Raw genomic sequence first — 27,268 nt, forward strand, 5'->3', positions numbered from 1 at the left:
TGGCTTGTTACCTTAATAGCTTGATGATTCACATGATTGACATATGCATATTCAAGCACATGATCATGAAACCTCCCAAACAAATATATACACATTACAATCCTTACCATATTTTGACTATTATATTTATTGTGTCTGTTTATTTAACGCATCAATGTAAAAATATCGGAAATTGATGAGACTGTCATTAAAGTGAGAGGGTTAGCGCTATAGAACCAGGTTTAATCCACCATTTTCTACATTTGAAAATGCCTGTACCAAGTCAGGGATATGACAGTTTTTGTCCATTCGTTTTTGATGCGTTTTGTTATTTGATTTTGCCATGTGATTATGGACTTTCCCAATTGATCTTCCTCTAAGTTCAGTATTTTTGTGATTTTACTTTTTAAGTAGTTATACTTCATATATTTCTCAAGTCCGTTCCAGAATCACTTGTAGAGGTTGTTGGGGTCGGAAGGCTCTTCTACTTGAATTTGATTGGTGGTGTTTATTTTTGAAAGATAACCTTAGCAATTAATATATATCCAATTACAAATTTATGCATGGTGGTGTCCAATTCAAATCATTGATCCCGACCCCCCCCCCCCCCCCCTCCCCGCTTTTCGCATACACACACACTTTTGAATTCATTTCTGCAATAGCCCTTATAGTACCAAATGTATCAGAAAAAACACATAAAATAAAAATAACATTGATCAATGAAACATGAAATTGAGTTCACATCAAATGATTACTGTCAGACAAAACTGACTGAATGCTTACCTAACCTTAGAAATAGACCAAAGCACAAAAACCCCACTTGAACCACTGTATGCTGTACCATGAAAATATGATCAGTTTGTTATACGTTTGCTTGACAAAAGCAAATGTTATGCTTCTCATGTATTGTCAATTTTCAGTTCGTATTGATCGTGATCAACGGTTGATGAGTCAATAATTTGGTTTGTTATCTTTATAGGGAAATTTATATCTGTATAAAAAGGTATAAAACGTTGGAAGTATTGCCTAGCAGTTTAATTATTAATATTATGGCCATATTATATGCAGTTTATTTTTTTTCTTTTGAAATAGTTATGTGGATTTGTGATAAGATTACGAAATGTCTTTATTAAATGTACAACTATTCCTATTATCATAACAAATATATGATGTTTTGATGAAGCAGTCAGTCGTGTTGCCTTGAAAGTCTGAACAGCAACATACATGTGTGTGTAAAGCAGAGCAGAAATATATTGAGACGTATAAGTTAGAAATCATGCTCATTTTTATACTTAAAATGAAAGGTTTAATGCTTCAAATATGGTGTCAATTTTATGTTCGTCAACGGTAAATAAGTAAATATTAATGATGATGAGTGATCAGAATTAAGAAATGTCTTTGCATGTCTATAAGCTATTTCTATGAGCTTTACAAAATGTGGTGTTTTGATGAAGCAGTCATTGGTGTTGCTTTGAAGACCTTAGCAGCATCATACATGTATGTGTAAAGTAGAGAAAATCTATATTGAGCTATATACTGCAGACATCAAGTTGGTGTTCTTACATTGTATGTAAGCTTGACAAGACTGGTTTTATGCTTCAAATATGGTGTCAGTTATTTGTTTTTTGTCCTCGTGGTCATCAGCCAATGATTAAATAATATTTATTGCAATATTTGAAAGGGAAAACAATTGCTTGTGCTAACAGATATTACGTGTATTGAATTGCAGTTTGAATTATAAATACTTCTCTAATCAAACTTGAACTTGCTACTTACTCACTGAAAAAAAGGAATGTTACATTAGTCTTTTTCAGCATCATTGATTATTTTATAATTTTTATGTATTGCCATGAAATGAATTTCAAAATAAATATTCATTTATTTTTATTTTAAGGTTATATAGAATAATTGATCAGAATTGAATCGTCAATTGAAAAAGTTACGTCTGTGTGCAGCAAAGATTCCGATGTGTTTCTAATGAACTCCAAACAATTTATATATTATGCAATTATCGGAATTAAGTTTTCTTTTGAAATAGTAATGTTGATGTGTGATCAGGATTAAGAAATGTCTGTGAATGTCTTTAAGCTATTTCTATGAACTTTACAAAATGTGGTGATTTGATGAAGCAGTCATTGATGTTGCTTTGAAGGCTTAAACAGCAACATACATGTAAGTGTAAAGAAGAGAAAATATATATTGAGCTATATGCTACAGACATCAGGTTGGTGTTCTTATGTAAGCTTGACAAGACTGGTTTTATGCTTCAAATATGGTGTCAGTTATTTGGTTTCTTTTTGTCCTCGTGGTCATCGGCCAATGAGTAAATAATAGTTATTGTAATATTTGAAAGGGAAAACAATTTCTTGTTCTAACAGCTATAACGTGTATTGCATTGCAGTTTTAATTATAAATACTTCTCTAATCAAACTTGAACTTGCTACTTACAAACTGAAAAAAAGAAATGTTACATTAGTTTTTTTCAGCATCATTGAATATTTCATAATTTTTATGTCTTGCCATGTAATGAATTTCAAAATGGGTACAATGTATTAAATTTTTGACATTGAGTTATATAGCAATGTTTATCAGACTGGTATATTCTACTAAAAAAGTTGTTCATTTTTGTTATTAAGATTTCGATATGTCTTCAATGAACTTCAAACAAATCATATATGCAAAGAAAGAAATGTGATGTTCTGATGTAAGCTTGACAAGATTGGATTTATGCTTCAAATATGGTGTCAGATATTTGTTCATTTTGCTCGAGGTCAACGGCCAATGAGTAAATATTAGTTATTGTGATATTTGAAAGGGAAAACAACTTATTGTTCTAACAGCTATTACGTGTATTGAATTGCTGTTTGATTTATAAATACTTCTCTAATCAAACTTAAACTTGCTACTTACTCACTGAAAAAAAACGAATGTTACATTAGTCTGTTTCAGCATCATTGATTATTTTATAATGTTTATGTATTGCCATGAAATGAATTTCAAAATGGATATTAATTTATTTTTCATCTAAAGTTATATAGAATAATTGATCAGAATTGAATCGTCCATTGAATAAGTTACGCTTGTTTGCAGCAAAGATTCCGATGTGTTTCTAATGAACTCCAAACAATTTATATATTATGCAATTATCGGATTAAGTTTTCTTTTGAAATAGTAATGTTGATGTGTGATCAGCATTAAGCTTTACAAAATGTGGTGTTTTGATGAAGCAGTCATTGTTGTTGCTTTGAAGGCTTAAACAACAACATACATGTAAGTGTAAAGTAGAGAAAATTTATATTGAGCCATATGCTACATACATCAAGTTGGTGTTCTTATGTAAGCTTGGCAAGACTGGTTTTATGCTTCAAATATGGTGTCAGTTATTTGGGTTTTTTTTTTGTCCTCGTGGTCATCGGCCAATGAGTAAATAATAGTTATTGTAATATTTGAAAGGGAAAACAATTCCTTGTTCTAACAGCTATTACGTGTATTGCATTGCAGTTTTAATTATAAATACTTCTCTAATCAAACTTGAACTTGCTACTTACAAACTGAAAAAAAGAAATGTTGCATTAGATTTTTTCAGCATCATTGAATATTTTATAATTTTTATGTATTGCCATGTAATGAATTTCAAAATGGGTACAATGTATTAAGTTTTTGACATTGAGTTATATAGCACTATTTATCAGAATAGTATATTATATTAAATAAGTTATTCATGTTTGTAATAAAGATTACGATATGTCCTTAATGAACTTCTAACAAATCATATATGCAATGAACGAAAAGTGATGTTCTGATAAAGCAATCATTTGGCTTGGATTGTTGCGTTTTGAAGAATATTAATCAACCAATTACGTTCAGCATTACAATTTCTGCTGTTATATCTGCTTGAAAAAGACATACGTTACGACTCTTGAAATATGGCGTCAATTTTGATTTTTTTATGCTCGTGGTAAAGGGCTGATGAGTAAATAAGAAACCTTGAGATCCTAATAGGATAATTCATTTCTGTATTTAAAGATATGCAATGTTAAAGGTATTTTCAGTAATAACATTATTATATAGTTTGTCAGAATGAAGTTTTCCTTTGAAATGTTGATGTGATATAAGGATTAAAATAGGTTTTTAAGATATGGTGTCTTGATGAAGCAGTCATTTGTGTTGGCTTGACTGCTTGAACAAAATATACACGTATGTGTCAATTGGAGAAAAAACATATTGAGACATATACTATTAGCATCATAGCTGTTGCTTTTATGTAAGCTTGACATATGGTGTAATTTGTTTTGTTTATTTTGCTCGTGTGCAACGGCTTTTGAGTTGTTAAGTAGGATTGTAATTCTTAATTTGTGAAAGTTTCATTTTTAACGAACAGATAATTTCAGGTATTGCGTTACAGTTTAAGTAACAAATACTTCTCTTTATCAACCTTTAACTTGCAACTTACATCCTGAAAAAAAATGAAACATTTTACCATTGTTGATTAAATAATTTATTTTGTTTTGCTCGAGGTCTACGGCCGACGAGTAAATAATAACGGTTGTAATAATTTCAAAACCTGACTGCTATTCCGTGTATACTTCCCTAATTCTTATGAGAAAGAAAAAGGTTGATATTTATTTAGAAATGTAGACAAGTCAATGATGATGGCATTGTGTATAGACCCAAAACTGTGAAGATATGATAGACTTGACATTAACACATTAATGTAGAGCAGCATATGTTAAACATTGTATCTTTCATGAAAATGATCTAAGTCCTCAAAATCTGGATCGCCTTTCATTTAGTTTATATATGTGAACGCCGTTAGTGTATGTAGGAATTGCATACACCGGTAAAAGCAGGTGTCTCTGTATTTATAACAAGTGAAGACCTACTACAAGTTATGTGACTTTACTTTTTCTTCTGGTCTAAAGCATATTACAAATGCATAATGTTATTTACGAATTGAATGCTTCTTTTTGTAACTTTATTGGGGTTTAAAAGCGTTGACCGAAGTTTTAAAAATGTACTCACGGTCAAAGCTTTTACAACCGTATGAAGTTAAAAAAAAAAGAAGAATTCAATACTTATAATTACATTTTTAGCTATGATCATGAAAACAGGAATTTGATATTCTATTTAATTAATTCACCTGTGCACTTTTTTGTTGAACCACGTGTTATCATGAATGAGAAGTTTTATTGAGTGATGCAATTGCTTAAGGAATAACATGGGATGTGCAGTTAGCCAATCAGAACAAAATATTATAATAACACATACAACTTATGTAGTTATAACTAAATAAAAACAGAACAACATAAAAACTAACAACGGAAATGAACTTTTCAACTATTTAGATACACAGGTAAATGTGAGGCTCATAAAAAATAAACACAATTAACTATTTCGCAATTTGTTTTAAGAAACATTGAGTTTACCTTTATATTCATATATGTAATTAGAACTCAAAATACTTACTTCAGTTCGAGTGAATCGATTTTCTCACGCCTTAAAAGACAAATTAAACAATTAAATGATTTTTACTTAAACCTGAACGACATAATATCTTCAGGGGGGGGGATATTAAAAATTGAAAATCTGTAAAATACTCTATTTCTGATCATCGTGTTTTTTTTAATTTTTTCTTTAATACTGTCGTAATACTTATTGAATTATATGAATAGATATACGTTTGTTGTCTGTAGTCAGAGGCCTCTGGCTTTGTTACTCTTGTTTGATTTTTAATTTAAGTTTCTTGTGTATAATTCGGAGTTTAATATGACGTCATTTTCACTGAACTAGTATATGTATATACATGTATATATATATTCGTTTCGGGATCAGTTGAAGGCGTTCAGGTACGGGAGTTTCTCGCTGCATTGATGACCTTTCGCTGTTGTCTGTTCCATGGTCGGGTTGTTGTCTCGTTGACACGTTCCCCATTTCCATTCTCAATTTTATACTACAATCAATTAGGTCTGAGAGTTTGCAAAATAAAACATAATAATAAAATAATTAACATTTCATAAAATGTTAATGTCCGACTCACTTTTTGTATTACCAATCTTCCAGAAAAAATTACAGCTTAGGTTGTATTTACTCTTAAATACTTGAAGAGGAATATGTTCGAAATTTATCAAAACAAATTAAGCCAATACGTCTTTTGTCTAATTTGCAGTTAGTTTATAGTTCCATGTTTATTTATTTTGGTGCGGAAATTCTGACATGTTTCTCAGACCGTATGTAAATTACCATAAACAAACGGCTGCAGCAGGTAATGCCCTAGAAGATTGAAAATTAAAAAAGTAGTCAGAGACGTTTTATCGATTTTCTGTCTTTGAAATTAAGAATCATCACCTTGTCATTGCTACTTTTTTTAAATCGAAATTTTCAATCATCAGAACGTCGATACTGAATTTGGTGCAGCAAATAACATGATTGAAGTATACAACGTTCACGTAATCTGTATTTCAAAATAATAACATTGTATGTATCTTTCATTATATTACGTTATTTTGATTGGCTAACAGCAATGTCGAGCCCTTCTTAAGCTGACATTCATTACACAATTTAATTTAACTTTCATAATGGCACGAGGTCCAGCAGGTAAATAAAATAAAAGCTTGATACACATCGTGTTTTCATGATCCTAGCTATAACAAAATTGTAATTATAAGTATTTAATGCTTCTTTTTTGTAATCTCATTGGGTTATGAAAGCGTGACCATGCGCACATTTTTTAGAATGACGCGCGGAAAATCTACTGCGGTCAACGAATTTAAGCCCCAATGTATTTACAATTCTGAAATTAATTCTTTTTCAAACAGTGCAGCATTTCAAATCTTCATGTATGTTACTTTTCTCCTTGTACATAAATAAATTAAATGTTTATTTTGTTCTTATTTGAGCAATTCTGAGTTGCCTTTATATCTATATAAATAACTAATAAGTATTCATATCAAACAGTGAATCAATGTAAGTAGCAGGGTATCAGGCGATCATTGAAAAATGTCCATTCGCGCTATTTACGTTAACTCACCTCTGATAATCAATAGCAAACACCACAGACAAGAATACAATTGAGGAACTTTGTTAAACGTTAAAATATAATACACGTGTTACAAGAAATAAGAAACAAGTAAGTCAAAAGGTATCGGTCGATTGCTAAAACGCTTCCATACTCGATATTAGGGCTATTTTACCTCTTAGAACCAAAAACAAACACCATAGACAAGATACACGTATTTTAAGCGATTTAGAAACACATAAGTAACAGGGTATCAGTCGATCACTGAAAAGGGTTCATATGCGTTAATATGGTGATTTAATCTGTGAGATCTAATAGCGAAAACCATAGACAAGAATACAATTGAGGATATTTTTTGAAGGTCCGACGTATAATTCACGGATTTTAAGCGATAAAGAACAAATAAGTAACAGTGCATCGTTTCAGCGTTGGAACGTGTGTGTTATCGCCAAAGGGTTCTTTCATCTCTAAGACAACAGCTATAATCAATTGTATTTCAAATGATTGGGAAGAGCTTACGTTTTAATTTCCACAAGGACAGTTTATTTGAAGATGTGTCTGATAAGTATGTTAGCCGTTAAAATTACAATTGATTTTTAATCACTATCAGTGTCAAAAAACGGATATACAATTGAACTGAGTGTATGATATGGGACGAATAACTGGATACTTCATTGATGAATTTATCCCGACACATCTTTTGTAAGATGGTCTGGTCTAAAATAAGCAAACCTGCTAAACCCTGTCAAGTCAAGTGAAATTAATCAGTTAATAACACCCCAGACACGATTAAAATTGAAAATATTATTTTTTTAAATGTGCAACATATAACACGTGATACAAGCAAACAAGGAAACAATAATGTAAAAGGCACCAGTCTAGCATTGCCACGGGTACAATCGTTCTTAAAGTTCATTTAATCTCTTGAAACAAAGAACTGTTACCAACGACATGACAGTAACGTACAAAAAGAGGGACACATAGTAAATTATAATAAGCAATGAACACGAGATAGGCAACAAATAGGAAACACATAGGTAACAAGAAAAATGTAACGAATCGGTACCGAATTAGAACTAATAAACGAATATGTAATGAAAAAAAAAGGAATAAGTAACAAATAAGAAAAAAGAAATAATAACAAATAAATTAGTAATAAGTAACGAATGAATAATGGATAAGTAACGAACTTGACGACACTCCTACGTCCCCCCTTTTCAAAAGAAAAAAAACTGACTGCGTGGTGGCTTATACTGGGTATAATTTGAAGTAGTGTTTACTACAATAATTTGAATAGCAAATTCATTTCTAGAGTGAGAAAATAAAACGTGAATATCAATCTTTCAGAAAATGTACACTATAATCTTCTTTGGATCAATACACAATTTTAAACTTAATAAAACTCCTTAAAACCGGCGGATAGTTCAAAATACAAACCAGAAATTGTCTTGAAAAACGAATTTTCAAAAGCTGATGCGTTGTGTATGCCAGTAAGACAACTTTCCACAAAAGACCAAAATGACACAGAAATGAACAGCTCTTGGTCACCAAAACGACATTGAACAACGATCAAACACATTACGCAGTCATCTATAAAAGGTATCGACAGCACAATTGCATGAAATGTAAGACAATTCAAACCAAAAACCTAACGGCCAATTATTACGAAAATCCAATATGTAACATATCTACAAACGACAACCACTGAATAACAGGCTCCTGACTTGGGACAGACACATACATACAAATTGTGGCGATGTTAAATAAATGTATGTTTGCGGAACCAAAACCCTCTTCCTTACCTGGGACAGTTGTGTTAAAGTACAATTATTAGACAGAACTTTAAAAATCAGTTGGTATTAAAACTATTGCCAGTTAAACACTTCATTAATGTATTTACCAGAACAATACTACTTCGAACAAAGGTATATACTATACTAAGTTGTAGATTGTGTATGATGTATGTAATGTCTAGTTCATGTCAATTATTTGTTACTTGAATGAAAAATTGTATTTTGTTATTTTGTATGTATTTATTTTGTATGATTAATAATCTAAAGAATGAGTTGATTTTAAGAACTTACCCACAACGAGAACATCTGTATAAGCGCCCATGGATTTGCTCCGTTTTTTCAAGGACTGGTGCACAATTGCTATCAAAAAGATTTGATTTTTTTTCATTTTGAAATTAATTAATTCGACGTAAAAGTACTATGTAAAATCTGTTGTTTTTTTGTTGTTGTAAATTATTTGATATTAAGATAAAAGTACAGGTAAACACACTTACGTACAAAACTGTTGATTTTCAATAAAGTATAATGATGTACGAAACTATTATAGTTTTATAATATGTCTTATCATTTAACAGTATGTTCACATTATATAAATTGTACATTTGGATACTTGAAATATTCTTCAATATTTGATAATGATGTTAACTTTAAAAAAAAAAACTCTTTTGTAGATAATACTATTTTTCATATTAATCAATGTAAAGTGATAACTTGTATTATCAATTAATAATATAATTTAAGAATTTTTCGACTGCTTAACAGACTGTTTATATATTCCGCCATTGTCATGTCTGGACCTTTTATACCTAACTATATGAGGTGGGTTTTGCTCATTGTTGCAGACCTACAGTGACCTATAGCTGTGTCATATGGTTTCTGATTAAGATTTGTCACATGAGCAATCATCCCGACTGTGCTTCTATAAAACATACAATATACATAACTTCATCTATCATCAATACAAATAGTATTATGATTACCTGTGACGTGTGATGTTTTAAAATATAAAGTTGGTATAACACAAGAGTTACTACTATGACGTCTTTTTTTGCATTTCAAATTAAAGTTTCTCATAAACCTGTTCACGCTTCTATACCAAAAACTCTTAAATTAATGACATCAGGTTTTGTTTTCGAATTTTAGTCAGTGATGATCTTAGTAATATAAGGCATCTAATTTTTCAATTAGATGTTACCTTAACGTTATATCGTCTGATACGTACGGTTGATATGCATGAGCAGTGAGAGCTATCTGGCTAACTCTATTTTTTTCATTACTTGTGGACGGTGTTATTTCGTTACTTTAAGCGCTTCATTAATCGGAAAACACTATCGACTTCAGTAGTTGCCAATATAGTTTATTTTACTTATCAAAAAGAACGTGTCTATTGAAGATCTATTTAAAAAGAGTAGGTATGTTTCAAGCTTTCAATCTTAAGTTGTAGTATGTGTATTTGTCAATCATTTCTTACTATATATGAACTTTAAAAATAAGTTCACTCTATATTTTAAAGTGTTGCAAGGTTTATGATTAAAACTGTATCAATTTAAAAGACATCGCATATTTTTATATTTACCTAATATTATATGTCCCTATCAGTTGTCTGATATCACCTTCAGCTACAGATTTACGACTAAAGGATATTTTGGGGAACTCTGGAAGAGAACTTATATGTAGTTTGTCAATTTCATCTTTCAGATTATTGATCTTTTGTACCAAACTTCCATCCTGTCGGGTCTTATCTAGTTCATTTCTCTTTCTTTCTAAGGTCTGTCCATCAACAAGCACGGATTTAGCATCAGACAACATATTCATCAGTTTGTCTTTCTCCTTTTTGGATTGTTCTTTCACCAATGCAATCATCTGAGCTACAGATTTATCAACCATGCGTTTAATCATGTTGCCTTCATCGTTGATGGCTTTTATAACAGACTCAACGGAATTATCAAACGCATTCAAGCCTTCCTCAATCTTCTTTATGTTACTATTGGCTTCGTTTGTCTTGCCACGAAGTTTCGTTTCATTATCACCACGTAGTTGAACGATAACATCAACAATCTGGGAAAATGTATGCCCATTGTGTTTTCCTGTCACACAACGTGTGCATATCTGTGCATTGCATGTGTTACAAATTAAGGTAAGTTCTTCTTTGTGTTCACTACATTTCGATTTACCTTCCGGGATCAGGTCGGACGCTTTTTGAAACTGATGGCTTCTCGATAACTTTTGTCTATTATGTAGCAACTTACAATTTTCGCAGTAGTATTCCTCACAGTCTATGCAGTATTGTGATCCAGGAGCACTCAAGCAAACTTCGCATGTTTTAGACGCAGCTTGAGCCATTGTGCACTCAATCAAAATCACAGGTAAACAGGTGATAGTATCACATGACAGTAAATTCTAAATTTAAATCAAGGACGATAACTAGTGTATATGAATGATTGACTAGATTTTATTTCAACAGTTCAAACGGTGTTTGTTATTTCATTTTGAAGAAACTTTAATTGGCAAGAAATCCAAGTATAATGATAACAGGCATTTTATTTATTGAACGTGTAGTACGAGTATGATAATATATCGATCGTTAAAATAGTGACAGTGTGTACTATAAAGAATATCACCTGTTATTTACCAAATAACATATTACTTTACGTAATGTATGTTCATGTTTTGTTAAGCATCTGCATTATTTCCACAGAAAGATAAACAAATAAGAATAATAAAATGCTAAATCGCTATTAAAATTTTAAGACGATTGATCGAATGTGTATTCATATAATTTAAATTAGAATGTAACGAGTCTTCTAGTCGGCTTACGTTGTTTTGTTTTTCATCTCATAGTCATACATTCGTGATGTGACCGTGACGTCAACAACGTTTGTATATGATTTACTGCGATGTAATTTCGAATGTCTGTAATGTCTGAATGAATCGACTATTACATGGTTTTGCAAACGTTGTCGTTGATTTTAATAATTAAAGATAATCACCGCGTAGAACGCCACATGCGGGGTGTCGGCTATGTTTGACATGGGGTGGCAATTTTGAAGCGACGAAAGAGTAACAAGGAAAGTTCAAGCATCAAAATTACTTATTTTTAGAACTCTCAGTACCATATAATGTATTGCACGGAAGGAACCGCAACATAATCTATTTCCTAAAAGCAGAAGCAGTCGTTTTCAGTGCTCAGTTTTCTCAAACACATCGCCCTAGTTTTCCGTGTTGCAGATTTTGAGGCTTTATATGCAAATTTCGGTGTAAAAAAACTACTTTAAACAGCTACCCTCCGTATCATTTTTATAGAATTGTATTCCTCTCATTGACTTATACCAAATACAAGTTTCTTAGTTAAAATTAATTGGTTTTAAAACTGTTATTCATCAAAATATAAAGTGTCGCTCGGGGTGTCGGATTTTGCGTGGCAATGGGTAGAGGCTTGTCATAAAAAATACATATTTGCATGTAAATAGTCTTCATATGATACATTTTATTTCAAACACATCTACTTTACCATGACAAAAGAAGGATTTTTCATTTTTCCTGTTTTTGGTCTTATAAAATATATGCTTTTTATTTCATTCACATCTACTTTACCGTGACAAAATAAGGGTTTTTCATTTTGCCTGTTTTTGGTCTTATCAAACATGTGCTTTTGATTTCATTCATAGTAAAAAAAAAACGGTTCAAAATACTTTGTTTTCAAGCTGGTAAACGATTTCTTTTTCTTTTCAGTCACTATCATGGTAAAAAAAAGTCAAGGCTATGGCTCAATAAACCAAAACATGGTGGAAAATCACAAAATAGTCCTCAATATAAGATATGCCCGAAGCCTCCACCAGCCAAAATGCATCATAGCTCATCAATATAACGACCACGCAACACGTTTATGCATTTACATAATGTCTAAACAACAATTAATCTATTTAGGCGTCGATCAGTTTGTGAAAATAAACTGATAGAGTTACTAAATAAAATTATATAAAATCCTTTACGATCTCGAACATGCATTTGCATTTACGAAATTGAAAAAAAATATCATCGAAAGATTAAAGATTTATATGTTCATAGCATTTAATCAAGTGTATTCCTATTCAAATCAATTTAAATCATTAATGATTTGATAATTAATCGGGTACACCCTTCTTCATTCATACGTGTAATTTTCATATTCTTACGTCCATTTGTCAATATTTTTGTATTTCAAACGTATAATATAAAACAAACAACATTACACTTCTATTTATATCCAATTATTTTTCTACTTTGAGACTTTATTTGCTATGTTTATCAAAAAAAAATGCACATTACTTAAAAGACTAAAATATGTATCAAATGACATACCTTAGTTTGTAATTTGTCATCATAACAGTGTAGGTGTGTTTGAATTAAAATGTATCAGATAGTGATCGATTTATAAGAAAATGTTGTTTTTTTTATGACAAGCATCTACCCCTTGCGACGCAAAATCTGACACCCCGAGCGACACTTTATATTTTGATGAATAACAGTTTTAAAACCAATTAATGTTAACTAAGAAACTGGTATTTGGTATAAGTCAATGAGAGGAATACAATTCTTTATAAATGATACGGAGGGTAGCTGTGTTAAGTAGTTTTTTTATACCGAAATTTGCATATAAAGCCTCAAAATCTGCAACACGGAAAACTAGGGCGACGTGTTTGAGAAAACTGAGCGCTGAAAACGACTGCTTCTGCTTTCAGGAAATAGATTATGTTGCGGTTCCTTCCGTGCAATACATTATATGGTACTGAGAGTTCTAAAAATAAAAAAAATTGATGCTTGAACTTACCTTGTTACTTTTTCGTCCCAATTGCCACCCCATGTCAAACATAGCCAACACCCCGCATGTGGCGTTCTACACGGTGATTATGTATATACAATTTTATTCCTTCAACAAATTATCATAATAGACATGGACTGACCATTATCGCATTAATGCAAACGGTATTGGATTACTCTTATTACATGTTCACTGTATGATCATTATAACAACACAATTATAAGTCATACATTTGAAAATGTCACGCGAGAGATAAAAGGATGCAATTATTGTTGCGACAAAAAGAGCATTAATGTGATCATGTGTATAAATGGACAAGCATATGACAATGAGTCTATGAAACGTCTATATAAATGAACTCAGCCTACCAGCTCAAATGTGAATGATACAATCATATCACAGTTTCTCACCGCATGTGAAGTTCAAGATAACGCAGTGCAAAAAACGTCCACTAAGGACAGAACTGTTGATATGGGCGACGGGGGGGGGGGGGAGAATTATAACTCCATGTAAAACTTATAGTATCAATTAAATACACCTGTCTGCTATTACTTTAGGCTAACTGCATACGGATCAGACAGAAAAAATATAAATACTGTGAATTCATTATTATTTGTTGGATACCACTTTTTGTGGATTTCGTTGGTACAGGGGTACCACAACATTAAATGTTCAACGAATAACATATTTTCTATAGAATAGTACCCAGAGCTCGCCAAAACCACGAAATTAAACATCCACAAACATGCAAGTTTTCCTGAATCTACGAAAACTGGTACCCATGAAAAAAAATGAACCGACAGTAACAGGTTTATATACTTGGAAGAACAACATGTATCTGGATGAATGAATTAGTTTAAATAATCAATAAAGATCGCTTACTCTTTGCCATCAATCAGTGAAGAGTAATTTCCTAGTTCAGCGACTTCGTCGTACTTACAGATATCTGACCTTGACATTATTTTCATGATTCTGGGCTTTCTGGGCTCTTTCTTATGACCATACTTATTAAGCCAATTATGTTTTTGCTGATTTTATTAAAGCTCGTTCACAATTTTCGAGCTAAGTATGTTTTTAAAAATTTAAAATTAATTTAAATTGTTTAGCATGAACTATGCATGCTATGCGTAATCATAATAATAAAAACTCAGTCTTTACTTTTTAGTTTTTTGTATTGATATTTTCATAAGCTACCGATATCATGTGCAAATGATGTGATAGAGGAGTAAACGTTACCAGAGGGACAGTCAAACTCAAAGATCGAAAATAAACGACAAGGCCTTAACAAACAAAAAACAAACAAAAACCAAAAAAACAGACAAATACGACAAAACATAAAAACTAAAGACTAAGCAACAAATACCCCACCAAACAATGGGGTGATGTCAGGTGCTACGGAAGAGTAAGCAGATCCTGCTCAACATGTGGCACCCGTCGTGTTTTTCAAGTTATTACAAACCCAGTAAATAGTAACTCGATATTGTAGGTCTCATTTGTGAAAGGGAAGGGGGTTTTAGCTACGACATAAGGAACATATCCGATATTATCTGTGAAACGGTTATTCCATAACGGTCAATCAACTCGTAAAACTCGTCAAAGACACATTCAACTTCTGCAATATCAATATCCGATTTGCTAATATTTGTTTTATGAGGAGTATTTGTGCAGTCAGCGTAACATTTTTGGCAGTGTTCACACCAAACACCATTTACAGTTAGCGAGGGACGAAAGATACCAATGGGACAAACAAACTGGCAACGCTATGGCTAAAAATGAAAAAGACAAACAAGCAACAGCACAAATGACACAACATAGAAAATTAAAGAATAAACAACACGAACCCCACCAAAAAACTAGGGGTGATCTCAGGTGCTCCGGAAGGGTAAGCAGATCCTGCTCCACATGTGGCACCCGTCGTGTTGCTTATGTGATAACAAATCATGTTTCAATTACTTGACCGTAATGTACACTGGTTTCACATTAATTTTGAACAGACATCAGAAGATAAATATTTATATATATGTTGAGACTATTGAAGTTGAATACTAAAAAAAATGAAGTGTTGAGTTCTCTAAACAAAATATCCGAGTAATACCCCTCCCGCCAATACAAAAAATAACGGCGCTGTGGTGGGTAAAAAAAAATGTTTAACAACCTGTTCATCAGATTTTTTCACACTTGTAAACTATATGTCATTCAAATGTTCATTACGTAGAATCGAATACAAAATTTTTGGACAACATTTCTAGCAGTTAGGGAACGACCATTTGACTTCAAAAAAGGGGGGTTGGCTTTTTTTTATGAAAAATATTCTGATCCCCAATTTGATAAAAAAAAAAGATCATCAAACAGATTAAACAAAAATATTATAATAATAATATTTGATTGCTATAGCATCGAAAAAAATGACCAGTGACAAATATTTCTGTGTACGTCCAGTGGTTTCGGACAGACCTTTTCAACTGAATTATGTGTTTGGCAATGATGATGCTTTTAGTCTTGATAAGGTGTTAATAAAACTACGTTAACATTTTTTTAATAACAAATACATATCTCAAGTTTTGGAAAAAATGCTGTACTATATTATTTTTCCATTTCTAAGAAGCAACATTCCAGCAGTACCTGTATACGGTGTATATATCTTCCAATTGATACGATATTTCCGTGCTTGCTTTTCCTATCATGATTTAATTGATAGAGGATTGCTGCTCACAAGGAAGCTATTAAACCAAGAGTTCCAAATGGAAGTTGAAATCATCCCTTCGTAAATTTTACTGATGCCATCACGAGTTGGTTGACCGTTATGGAATAACCGTTTCACAAATGATATCGGATATGTTCCTTACGTCGTAACTACAATCCTCTTCCCTTTCATGAATGTGACCTACCGCATTAGACTATTTACCGGATTTTTTATAACACAAGCAACATGACGGGTGCCACATGTGGAGCAGGATCTGCATACCCTTCCGGAACACCTGGGATCACTCCTAGTTCTTGGTGGGGTTCGTGTGCTTATTCTTTAGTTGTCTATGTTGTTTCTTGATTCTAATGTTTGTATTTTTGTCTTTTTTATTATTAGCAAGGCGTTGTCAGTTTATTTTCGATTTGTGAGTTTGACTGTCCCTCTGGTATCTTTCGTGCCTCTCTCCTTAATAATTGTTATCAATACCAATTGTATTTCAAAATAGTTTCTTCCTTAGATATACATGGCAAAATTAATGTTCTAAATGCCTAGTTTTGTGTACACTTAACCTACTCAACGACTTCATTGATTATCGACTGCATATAGACAAAACATGACTTACACTACATGTAAACATTAAGTTATATCAATGGGAACGTAATTGTTTTTAGTTTATGTGTTTAGAGTTACATTAATGCAACACCTAGTTTTGGTCAATCTGAACACGGTCTTAGAGGACCTGATGTATATGTTGGGGTTTTGCACTGCTCATGCTTAAGTTTATCTATAATATTGTGTAGAATTTTTATCTTTTCGTTGGTTTTCGTTTATGAAATGGCGCAGGCATTTTGTTATCCGTTTTCCGATTATCGTGTTGCGAAAAGAACCCGATAATTGTTAAAGTAGTAGTTTGTTTACTGTTATTAATTTCATTTGCTTTATCATAGTTTTGGTGGTCTCTCTTTAAATGATGACTTTAAAATCTTCTGTCTATTGTATCTTTCAATATTTCAAAATTCATGTATTTGGTTTTGATGTTATATTTGTTATTCTCGTGGGATTTTGTCTGATGCTTGGTTCGTTTCTGTGTGTGTAAGTTACATTGTAGTGTTGTGTCGTTGTTCTCCTCTTATATTTATGCGTTTCCGTCAGTTTTAGTTTGTTACACCGATTTTGTTTTTTGTCCATGGATTTATGAGTTTGAACAGCGGTATACTACTGTTGCCTTTATTTATTCACATCCAAATAGAACTAAAATCTGGTACATTTATATAGTTACTTTACTATAAACGAAATAAAAAAAATAAGATTACAAAAAATATAACTGAATGTCTACATATAATACATAAGTAACAAGACAAACAATGTTTGAAATAACATTACGTGTTACTTGTTTAAAGGGAATTACGATGATACGAACATGTAGTTGAACTATTGAAAATAAAAACATTATGATTCTAGTTTAAATGTTCATTTATAACTTATCATGTCAGATTTATATGTGCTTGTTCAAAGTTAACCCTTGTGTTATATCTTAGTTTATTTTTTTGAATGATTTGTGCTTATATTTTGAGGTCTATGTCTGATGTTCGATATTTAATAATAATGTTTTGATGAATGTGGATTTGCTTGCCAGGTGATGCATGCGTATTTAAAACAGGAGACACAAAAATGTCAAAGGCTAGTATTTCCCTTTTCCAAAGGTTTTTGTTATGTTTACCCTTTATCTTGGACTATCTTTTAGAAGTCTTTGCAAGGTATAAAATCTTTCTGTTAGAAAACCTTATATGCTGGCATACATATTTTAAACGTATTTGTGTTGATGGGTTGTTAATCGCCGTCTATTTCCATTTATACACCAGGATATAATGGAAAAAATATGTCTGTCCCAAGCTTGGTAAAAAAAGATAAGATAACAAATATGTGTGTCCCTTCTCAATGGATAAAGAGAATTTTAACGCTAGGCATGAATAACTGTATAACTGTAGTTTTTTAGTCAACAAAAAGAAGTACTTAGAATTGTTTATTTTCCTAATATAAACACAATATCAAAATTCACTTTATCGTACTAAATACACATTTTCTTGGTTTCCTATGCTCCAAACCCAAAAAGTTCCCTTTTAAAAAAAATATAAATGCTCTATTGAACCAGATCACAGAAATTTGTGTTACTTCGTTACTTCCAGCAATAGTTATCAAATAGTCCATGTCTATGTTTGTGGCAGTACAGTATTGTTTTTATTTTGTTCCGTGGTTTTCCTCATATAGTATCCCTCGGTTTTAGTTTGTAACCCGGATTTGTTTTCGCCATATAGGTGTATAACCATTAAACAGCGGTATACTACTGTTGCCTTTATTTATCGATGATCTAACCCCATGAATCGGTTAGAAAGAAGATCACGACGGTTACAATTTTCATACAATCATAACAACAGTAAATTAAATGTTAAACTATAAGAATAAATTTGTCAATGCTTCTTTACATTACAAGGTCCTGCTGCTACAAGACATTGTTATAATTCACCAATGTGTACACCAATGTAGACTTTGAAGGGGTAATCCTGACAAAACCTGTCACATAACGTACTCAGGTTGAGTTTTCTAAGCATACCCGATTGTTGCAAAAGAGGGACGAAAGATACCAAAGGGACAGTCAAACTCATAAATCAAAAATATACTGACAACACCATGGCTAAAAATGAAAAAGACAAACAGACAAGCAACACGAACACCACCAAAATTAGGTGTCTCAGGTGCTCCGGAAGGGTAGGCAGATCCTGCTCCACGTGTGGCACCCGTCGTGTTGATCATGTTATAATAAATCCGGTAAATATTCTTATTCGGTAGGTCAAATTCATGAAAGGAAAGGGGATTGTAGTTACGACGTAAGGAACATATTCAATATCATCTGGGAAACGGTTATTCCATAACTGTCAACCAACTCGTGATGGCGTCCTTAAAATTTACGAAGGGATGATTTCAACTTCACCAATTGGAACTCTTCGTTTAATAGTAAATTAACAGTTAAAATTATGATAGGAAGTACAAGCACTGGAATATCGTATCAATTGGTAGATATATATCCAGGATGCAGGTGCTGCTTAATGTTGCTACTTATCTCAAGTTCGATGGGATAGATACGTTCAACATAAGTCACCAAATTTTGAATTATATGTGATTTCAACTTCACCAATTGGAACTCTTCGTTTAATAGCTTCCTTGTGAGCAGCAACCCTTTATCAAGAAAATTATGATAGGAAGTACAAGCACTGGAATATCGTATCAATTGGTAGATATATATCCAGGATGCAGGTGCTGCTGAATGTTGCTACTTATCTCAAGTTCGATGGAGTAGATACGTTCAACATAAGTCACCAAATTTTGAATTATATGTGATTTCAACTTCACCAATTGGAACTCTTCGTTTAATAGCTTCCTTGTGAGCAGCAACCCTTTATCAAGAAAATTATGATAGGAAGTACAAGCACTGGAATATCGTATCAATTGGTAGATATATATCCAGGATGCAGGTGCTGCTGAATGTTGCTACTTATCTCAAGTTCGATGGGATAGATACGTTCAACATAAGTCACCAAATTTTGAATTATATGTGATTTCAACTTCACCAATTGGAACTCTTCGTTCAATAGCTTCCTTGTGAGCAGCAACCCTTTATCAAGAAAATTATGATAGGAAGTACAAGCACTGGAATATCGTATCAATTGGTAGATATATATCCAGGATGCAGGTGCTGCTGAATGTTGCTACTTAGAAATTGAAAGTTCACAATTGGAAAGCTGAAATCTACTCTTTTGTCGTAAAACTTTGATTTCAACCGACCCTCATTGTCATTTTCGAGATGTAAGTCAAGATATGAGGCCGACTTAACTGTATATGTTGTACCCTTTATCTCAAGTTCGATGGGATAGATACGTTTAACATAAGTCACCAAATTTTGAATTATTTAGTGAGAGACCATGATATACATGTTTATAGCGGAAAGTAAAGTTAAAGTATGTTGCTAACTTTTTATCTTTCTTCCTGAGAAGTTTATCAAACTAAAGAAACAAGTCGGCAAGAAGAGGGCACAATTGGTTCCCATTTGAATGAAAGCTATTCAAATTTGTTGAGATCCGTAAATTAATAAATATTAAAAAAAAAAGTAGTTAATAGGGTTACTGAGGTTCGTGGTTATGGTTATCGACGGTCTCTCTTCAAATGCTCAGTTTTAATTCGACGTATCAGAATCTAAAGCATTCTGGGTTATATTTTCAAAAGTGTACATCAAAACGTTGCGATTGGTTAAAAACGTTCTAAAAAAGTTATATTCAACCAATGCATGACGTTATTTTCCTTTCGGTGTTCAAAAAATGAGAGAACCCATAGTCTTTCAGATTCGAAAAAAAACTAAAATCTGTTACATGTTAATAATTACTTTATTATAAAAGAAATAAAATAAGATTATAAAATATAACTGTATATCTACATATCGTACATAAGTAACAAGACAAACATTGTTTGAAAAACACATAAAGTGTTTATCTATTTAAGTGGAATTACTATGATAAGAACATGATAATAAAAACATTATAATGTTAGTGTAATTGTTCTTTTAACATTAATCATGTTACATTTATATGTGCTTGCATGCGAAAACAGGGGACACAAAATTGTCAAACATTAGTCTTTTCTAATTGTTCTAGGCTTTTGTTATGTTTACCTTCTTTTCACCGTGCTAGTCTCTTCAAAAAGTATCTATTAGGACATGTAGAAGTCTTTACAAAATATATATAATTGAAATCTTATTTGAAAACCTTAACAAAAACTCGATTGGTGACCTATTAATGTCACAAATAATTGTGTTGTTGGGTTGCTGTTTCGTAGATATATGACCAACGTCTAATTTTATTCCTACAATAGGATATAATGACAAAATCAAATAATGTTTATCCCAAGCCTGGTATAAAAAGATTAATAACTTAAAAAAATCAAGATCTTATTAAATTGGAAGTCTTCGCATTAACTTGATAGGTACTGCTGTGTTTGATTAATTTTCCTAATTATTTCATCCTTTTTTCTATCATCAATTAATGCATATATAACCTATCAATTGCCATAACAAAAATTCAATGCATGCTGATAATTAAAAAAGGTCATAGTAACAACAGAGCATCTTCTTTTATACATTCAAGTTTAAAACTAAAGTAAAAATTCATTCTATATATAATACAGATAATACATTTTACATTTTCCTTTGGAATATATGTATATACGGTAATGTAATGTAACAAATGGATAACATTTTCTCTTATTTATAACATATAAAATAAGGACACTGTTCACATAATTTGAGCATTACAATTTCAACCTTCTGAAAAAAAATCTACATTTTATTTCAAATAGTACCTTTCTTAGCTTTGGTTATCGTTATGTAATTAAAAAACATCTTTCGACTTTCATAACAATTCAAAAGCGAAATAAAATAATTTCCTCGTCCCTTTTTATTTTATTCTGATTGATTTTTTTTTAACACACACAAACATATTTAATTTCAACGATTCCGTTTTGATATAATGTATTACATACGTTTCATTTCATAAATAAGCGTTATAGTTTCTAAAAAATGTATATGTAATATGACGTCACAAGTATTAGTTTCTATACAGTTTATTAGTGATGATGAAATGTTTATGAACATACATTTTAGTGCATTTGAATGTTTGTTTCATGACTAGCTTTGCTAGGATAAGCTCCTATTTATCATACTAAATATGAGCACCAATAATACATCTTATATGAGCTAGTCCATGCGAAAAGGTACAAAAAGTCCTTTTGATAACTTTACAGGACACGTTATCAAAGTTTGTTATAATATTTTTGAAAAAGGATTTTATCCGAAAAAAATTAAGTTAATTTAAACATTCATAAGATTGTCAATTCTATCCCGAATTTGTCAATTAAAACAGCAATCTATCCGAATTTTTGATATTTGAGCAAGTGTAAAATCATTTGTTCCCCAGACTAATTCTATACCGACCAGAAACATCAAATTTTACGACACTAGAGAGACAAAAGTCAATAATTTTCTTCAGTTTTATCAGTTTAAGGAAAGTAAGACAACATTAAAACATGAGGGAAAATACAAACACTATGACCTCTTGTGTTTTAGAAATTGAAATTTAAGTTAAGTTATTTAATATTAAGTTAAGTTAAGTTATTTAATATTATAAGTTAAGTTAAGTTTTTTAATATTATATAAATCAACCTTCTTTGCACGGGATTCGAACCGTTGCCCGGTCTGATTGCATTGATATTAGCATCGTAAACGAGAGCCTTATCCCCACTACTACCTCGGTTAACATTATCAATTAGCAAATCAAGCCATTTAAACTGTACTTTGAAAATGATTGAAATATATGAAATAATTCATTAAAAATCTTGATAAAATGAAAGAGGGGTTGTGGGGGGGGGGGGTCTCAACACTTCCAGGTGCGTGTAGCTCACGGCTTAAGGATATGAGAAAAAGTAAATGTATTTTATAAATCACAAGTCTACTTCCAATAATTATGCACACTTTTTAGAATTTCGTAAAATTTTCGTTTTTGTACCTTTTCGCAGGGACTTGCTCATATTTAATAACAACTCTATATATCCCTTCTGAATTGATAACAGAATGTTTACGCTCATAAATAACTGTATAACTGTAGTTTTCTAATCAGCAAAAAGAACATAGAATTGTTGATTTTCCTAATATGGACCAGATGTAAAAAAAAGCACTTTAATGTAATAAATACACATTTGTTTGTTTACCTGTTTCCAACCCCAAAACTACTATTGTAGCATAAAATGATTACTCTATTGAACCCAACACAGGAGTGTGTATTACTGTGTTATCTTTGAAGGCTTACTTGCAATTCTGTACGAGAAGGAATGAAAGATTTTAAGAGAGAATTATGAAGAATATGTTACAATTCTAACAAACTAAGTTATTCGTTCATTTCAAATCTTCACATATTTACAATCTATGATACCTTTTCCCACCTTCAATTACAGTTTGTTAAATGCTTATATCAATAAAGAGAACAGAAAGACAGGCTAACGGACATATCTACATTTTGGCTTATGGGTTACAAGCTTTATGTTAGAAAAAAAGTTTTCTTGAATTTCAGTAGTGTACTTCCTACAATTAGACAGTGATTTATCTAATAACTTTATATTTTTAGATTCCAATACGAGAATGTTTATTATAAAAATAATATCTTATAATTGACTGTTGACAGTTTGTATCTTTTGTTGACTTCGTCCAGTAAAGTAATCTTTTGGAATAACAATCATGTCACCATCTTGCACTGAAAAAAAGAACAATACTAATTATGACTGTATCGTGTAAATAAACTCATCATAAATACCAGGATTAAATTTTGTATATATACCAGACGTGCGTTTCGTCTATTAAAAAGTTCATTAGTGTAGCTCGAATCCTAAAATAAATTTAAAAAAGACAAAATAAAGTAAGAAGTTGAAGAGCATTGAGGACCAAAATTCCTAAAAGTCCTGCCAAATACAGCTAAAGTAATATATGGCTGCGGTAGAAAATGCTTAGTATTTCATGTATTTCAAAAATTCAATATTTTATAAACAGTTTATTTATAAATATAACCATATCAATTATAATGCATGTCAGCACAGAAGTTCTGACTACTGGGCTAGTGATGCCTTCGGGGAATTTAAACACCACCAGCAGTGGCATCGACCCAGTGGTTGTAAATAAACTCATCATAGATACCAGCATTAAATTTTGTATATATGCCAGAAGCGCGTTTCGTCTACAAAAGACTCATCTGTGACGCTCGAATTCAAAAACGAAAATGAACTGCACTTTTTAATCTAGTCTACATTATTGTTAGTTGGATGTAAGAATTAAAATTATTCGGGATACAGCCGAGTTAAAGTTATCTATTCCTGTGGTAGACAATCCTTACTATTTCGAAAACTTTGAACTTCATTTGACCTTTAAATTTCTTTTTTTTTTCGGGATACAGCTGACTTAAGATAACTATCCCAGTGATAGAAAATTCCTTGTTTTTCGAAGCATATTAAGTTTTGTCAACAACTGACTTAAAATTACCACAACATTGAAATACTTTTACGATTCAGTGTCATCTTTGTTTTTGCTATTCGGACATTTTAATTTCAAATAAAGGCTCATACTACAATGTACAGCATTCAAATATTTATGTAATTCTAGTTAAAGGTTAATATTCTAAATTCATCTGTATACGAAACCCAAGTCTATCCATACCAAATAATAAGACAGGTCACTGTGATAAGGTATTTGTATCAATCTTTACGCGTTGAACTGTGAAAAAACATATTATATATGAGATAGGTATTTCTAAGATCTAACTTAAAACCATACAAAGATGATAGATACTCACATAATTCGTTTACTGCTTCGTCTATCGGAATAGCGTTACGGAATGGAGAGAAAAGGAATTTATATAAAACTGCTGCAATAACTCCACCAAGTATAGGAGCAACCCAATAAACCTGTAATATAAGTTGGTATAGTAAAATCGAAGCTTAACACTATGGTTTTAAGGTTTACCATCTTCCTCTTTTTTTCTTTTTTTTAAGTATTCGACAAAGCAAGCATGATCATTATACTCTAACCTTGTCTTATTATCCACGAAATTTTAATTTATTTTCGAAAACTATCAACTGGAATAGAAGTATCTTTTTCTTTTCTTTATAGGAAATTTTAACCAGATATGACAGATAACTTTTTTTTCAAAAAATAGTTCACAACAATTTAGATTTTTTATTAATAAAAGTTGTCTTTCTTAGTTTAGCGAAAAACAAAATTCCAATGTTTAAATCTGCAGAAAAAGTACGCTGAGCTTACTTTCTGTGATTGCGAACAAAGAGGGACGAAAGATACCAAAGGGACAGTCAAACTCATAAATTATGTAGTGGGTATAATAAATATAATTACTAAATCAGGACATGTTACGAAAGAAACAAGATAATTTCAGATCAGCGAAAATGGCCGTAAAGGGGAATAGAAAAAGGCAAAAGACATATACCGCTGTTTAATACCCATAAATTGGTGAAAAATGTAAATTCACAATATTACTGAACTCCGAGGAAATTCAAAACTTAAAGTCCCAAATTAAATGGCAAAATCAAAAGCTCAAACACATCAAAAGAATGAAAAACACAACTGTCATATACCCTATTAATCAAATACAATTCCGGGTCCAAAACCAAAACGAACATCTTTTCAAAATAATGTAATGTTTAAAATGTAACCAGTAAAAGAAGGATTGAAAGCATCCATAGGCAAGACTATATAAGCATATACAAAATGCGTGTGTATATTTTATATATAAATGATAAAAAAAAAGACTAGAGGCTCCAAAGATCCTGTGTCGCTCACTTTGGTCTATGTGCATATTAAACAAAGGACAACAATGGATTCATGACAAAATTGTGTTTTGGTGATGGTGATGAAAAATAAGAATATGTCACGTTTTCGTTGTTGCTTCTTTACATTATAAAGGTATGCAGTTACAAGACCATCGGTTAGGATTCACCAATAAAACGAAAATTAAACAAGTTTTAAAACAGAAGTGTTGTAATTCACTGTGAAAATTGTTTGTGTACACGAATACTTGTAAGGGTTAAACCTTCACAGAATTTGTCACATGACCTACCCAGTGATCGCTAAAACTGTTTGAGGCGACAGCACTACCGAGTGATCTGGCAGGATTCATACTTGAACCAGTGTATGTAATCTGAAATGACAATATATATTTACTTTATATGTTTTTAGAGAAAGGAAGAGTATTAAAGGGCAAATTAAAGAAATATAAACATTGATAAGGCACCCAAACATGTTGTTACAGGTTTGAACTGCGAATTGCAGTTTTCGATATTGATAAATATGACCACAAAACAATAAAAAAAAAATATTAACAAAAATACCAAACTCCGGATATAAAAAGACAATTGAAATCCATTAGACCTAGCAAAACCAAGCACTAGACTATATGAACCAAAAGAACCAGACATATAATAATAATTTGTTTTTGGTATCTGCACAATGCTTTCAAACTTCTTCATTTCAGAAATTATTGAAGATGAACTTAAAAGTAATAAGAGTATATTGTATTAAATATATATGCGAAGACAGTTTGTACTCAGACTTTTGAGTACAGTTGTATGACCTAAAGTCCAGAACTTATTAAATTCTTCCACAATATCATTAATTTCAATTGATACTGTTTAATATGGTTCATGTCAGCATATTGTACTTAGCAAAGATTCAATCTATGGATTAAGGCTGACTATATTGAGTTGAAAAAAAACCAATCGAACTGTTAGAATCAAAGAAAATCAGGCAATCCAAGTGTCGTTATCAATAGGGATAAATAATGAAAGTTCTCTTAAAAGTCTTACAAAACCGCAATTTAAGCGAAAACTGAGAACTTCAATTTTTTTTGCAATTGTTTATTCTAAAATTTTAAAACGTTAAACACTGAATATATGTGTACGGTATGATTATACATGTTCTGCTTTTACATTGCATATTGCTAGGCAATAGTGCTTCTACATTAATATATGTATGTAAGTAAAATGTTAAATTACAAAAATGCCTAACTTCAAGTAGAATTCGAGTGGAAAGTCATTTATCATTCTTATCATAAAGGGATGATCCAAACGAACGAATTGCAACAATAAATATTAAAAATACGAACTTCCTACAGCTCACCAATTAACCGTTAATGAACTACACTAGAAATCAAAGACTAGAATCGCATTAATATCTTTTTATCTAAATCGATATTGTCTCTATAGAAGTTTAACTTATGATTTACTTAAAACATTGAGGTTAATACATTATAGAATTTTTTTTAATCCTGTATTGCTAAGGCATGAAATGAACTTTTTGGTTTTTTTTTTTGTTTTGTTTTGGTTTCAGTGCTCGTTAT

At 31.5% G+C, this 27,268-nt stretch overlaps 2 protein-coding genes across 13 annotated transcripts in view; both read right to left on the minus strand.

The window, feature by feature from the left end:
* LOC139498378 (aquaporin AQPAn.G-like) overlaps positions 1–27,268 on the minus strand; it is a 337,743-nt gene that overhangs the window by 218,495 nt on the left and 91,980 nt on the right. For 9 of the 12 annotated variants that reach the window (XM_071286763.1, XM_071286762.1, XM_071286760.1 and 6 more), the window contains exons 5-7: positions 25,991–26,071; positions 24,713–24,824; positions 20,692–23,623 (exon numbers count right to left, since the gene is read on the minus strand). In XM_071286763.1, coding sequence (XP_071142864.1) covers positions 23,535–23,623; positions 24,713–24,824; positions 25,991–26,071 — 282 coding nt within the window. In that variant the 3' untranslated portion in view covers positions 20,692–23,534. Of the gene's footprint in view, positions 1–20,691; positions 23,624–24,712; positions 24,825–25,990; positions 26,072–27,268 lie in introns of those variants that run through there. The other 3 variants (XR_011657914.1, XR_011657913.1, XR_011657915.1) reach the window with 1 other exon arrangement.
* LOC139498379 (E3 ubiquitin-protein ligase TRIM71-like) lies at positions 5,427–11,169 on the minus strand. The gene is made up of 3 exons (XM_071286768.1): positions 10,364–11,169; positions 9,079–9,147; positions 5,427–5,475 (listed from the first exon to the last, which is right to left on the minus strand). The coding sequence occupies exons 1-3, from the start codon at positions 11,128–11,130 to the stop codon at positions 5,442–5,444; spliced, it is 870 nt and encodes a 289-aa protein (XP_071142869.1). The 5' UTR covers positions 11,131–11,169; the 3' UTR covers positions 5,427–5,441.

Source organism: Mytilus edulis, chromosome 12, assembly GCF_963676685.1.
Source record: "Mytilus edulis chromosome 12, xbMytEdul2.2, whole genome shotgun sequence".
In the NCBI taxonomy this organism is placed as follows: domain Eukaryota; kingdom Metazoa; phylum Mollusca; class Bivalvia; order Mytilida; family Mytilidae; genus Mytilus; species Mytilus edulis.

Bases quoted from the DNA above. Each gene is read 5' to 3' on its own strand.
- LOC139498379 (XM_071286768.1), bottom strand. From the start codon at position 11,130: ATGGCTCAAGCTGCGTCTAAAACATGCGAAGTTTGCTTGAGTGCTCCT. The intron at 9,148-10,363 runs GTAAATATAAAA...TCTTTTTGATAG, and splicing joins ATAGGGACATATAATATTAG to CAATTGTGCACCAGTCCTTG. The intron at 5,476-9,078 runs GTAAGTTCTTAA...TTGTCTTTTAAG, and splicing joins TACAGATGTTCTCGTTGTGG to GCGTGAGAAAATCGATTCAC.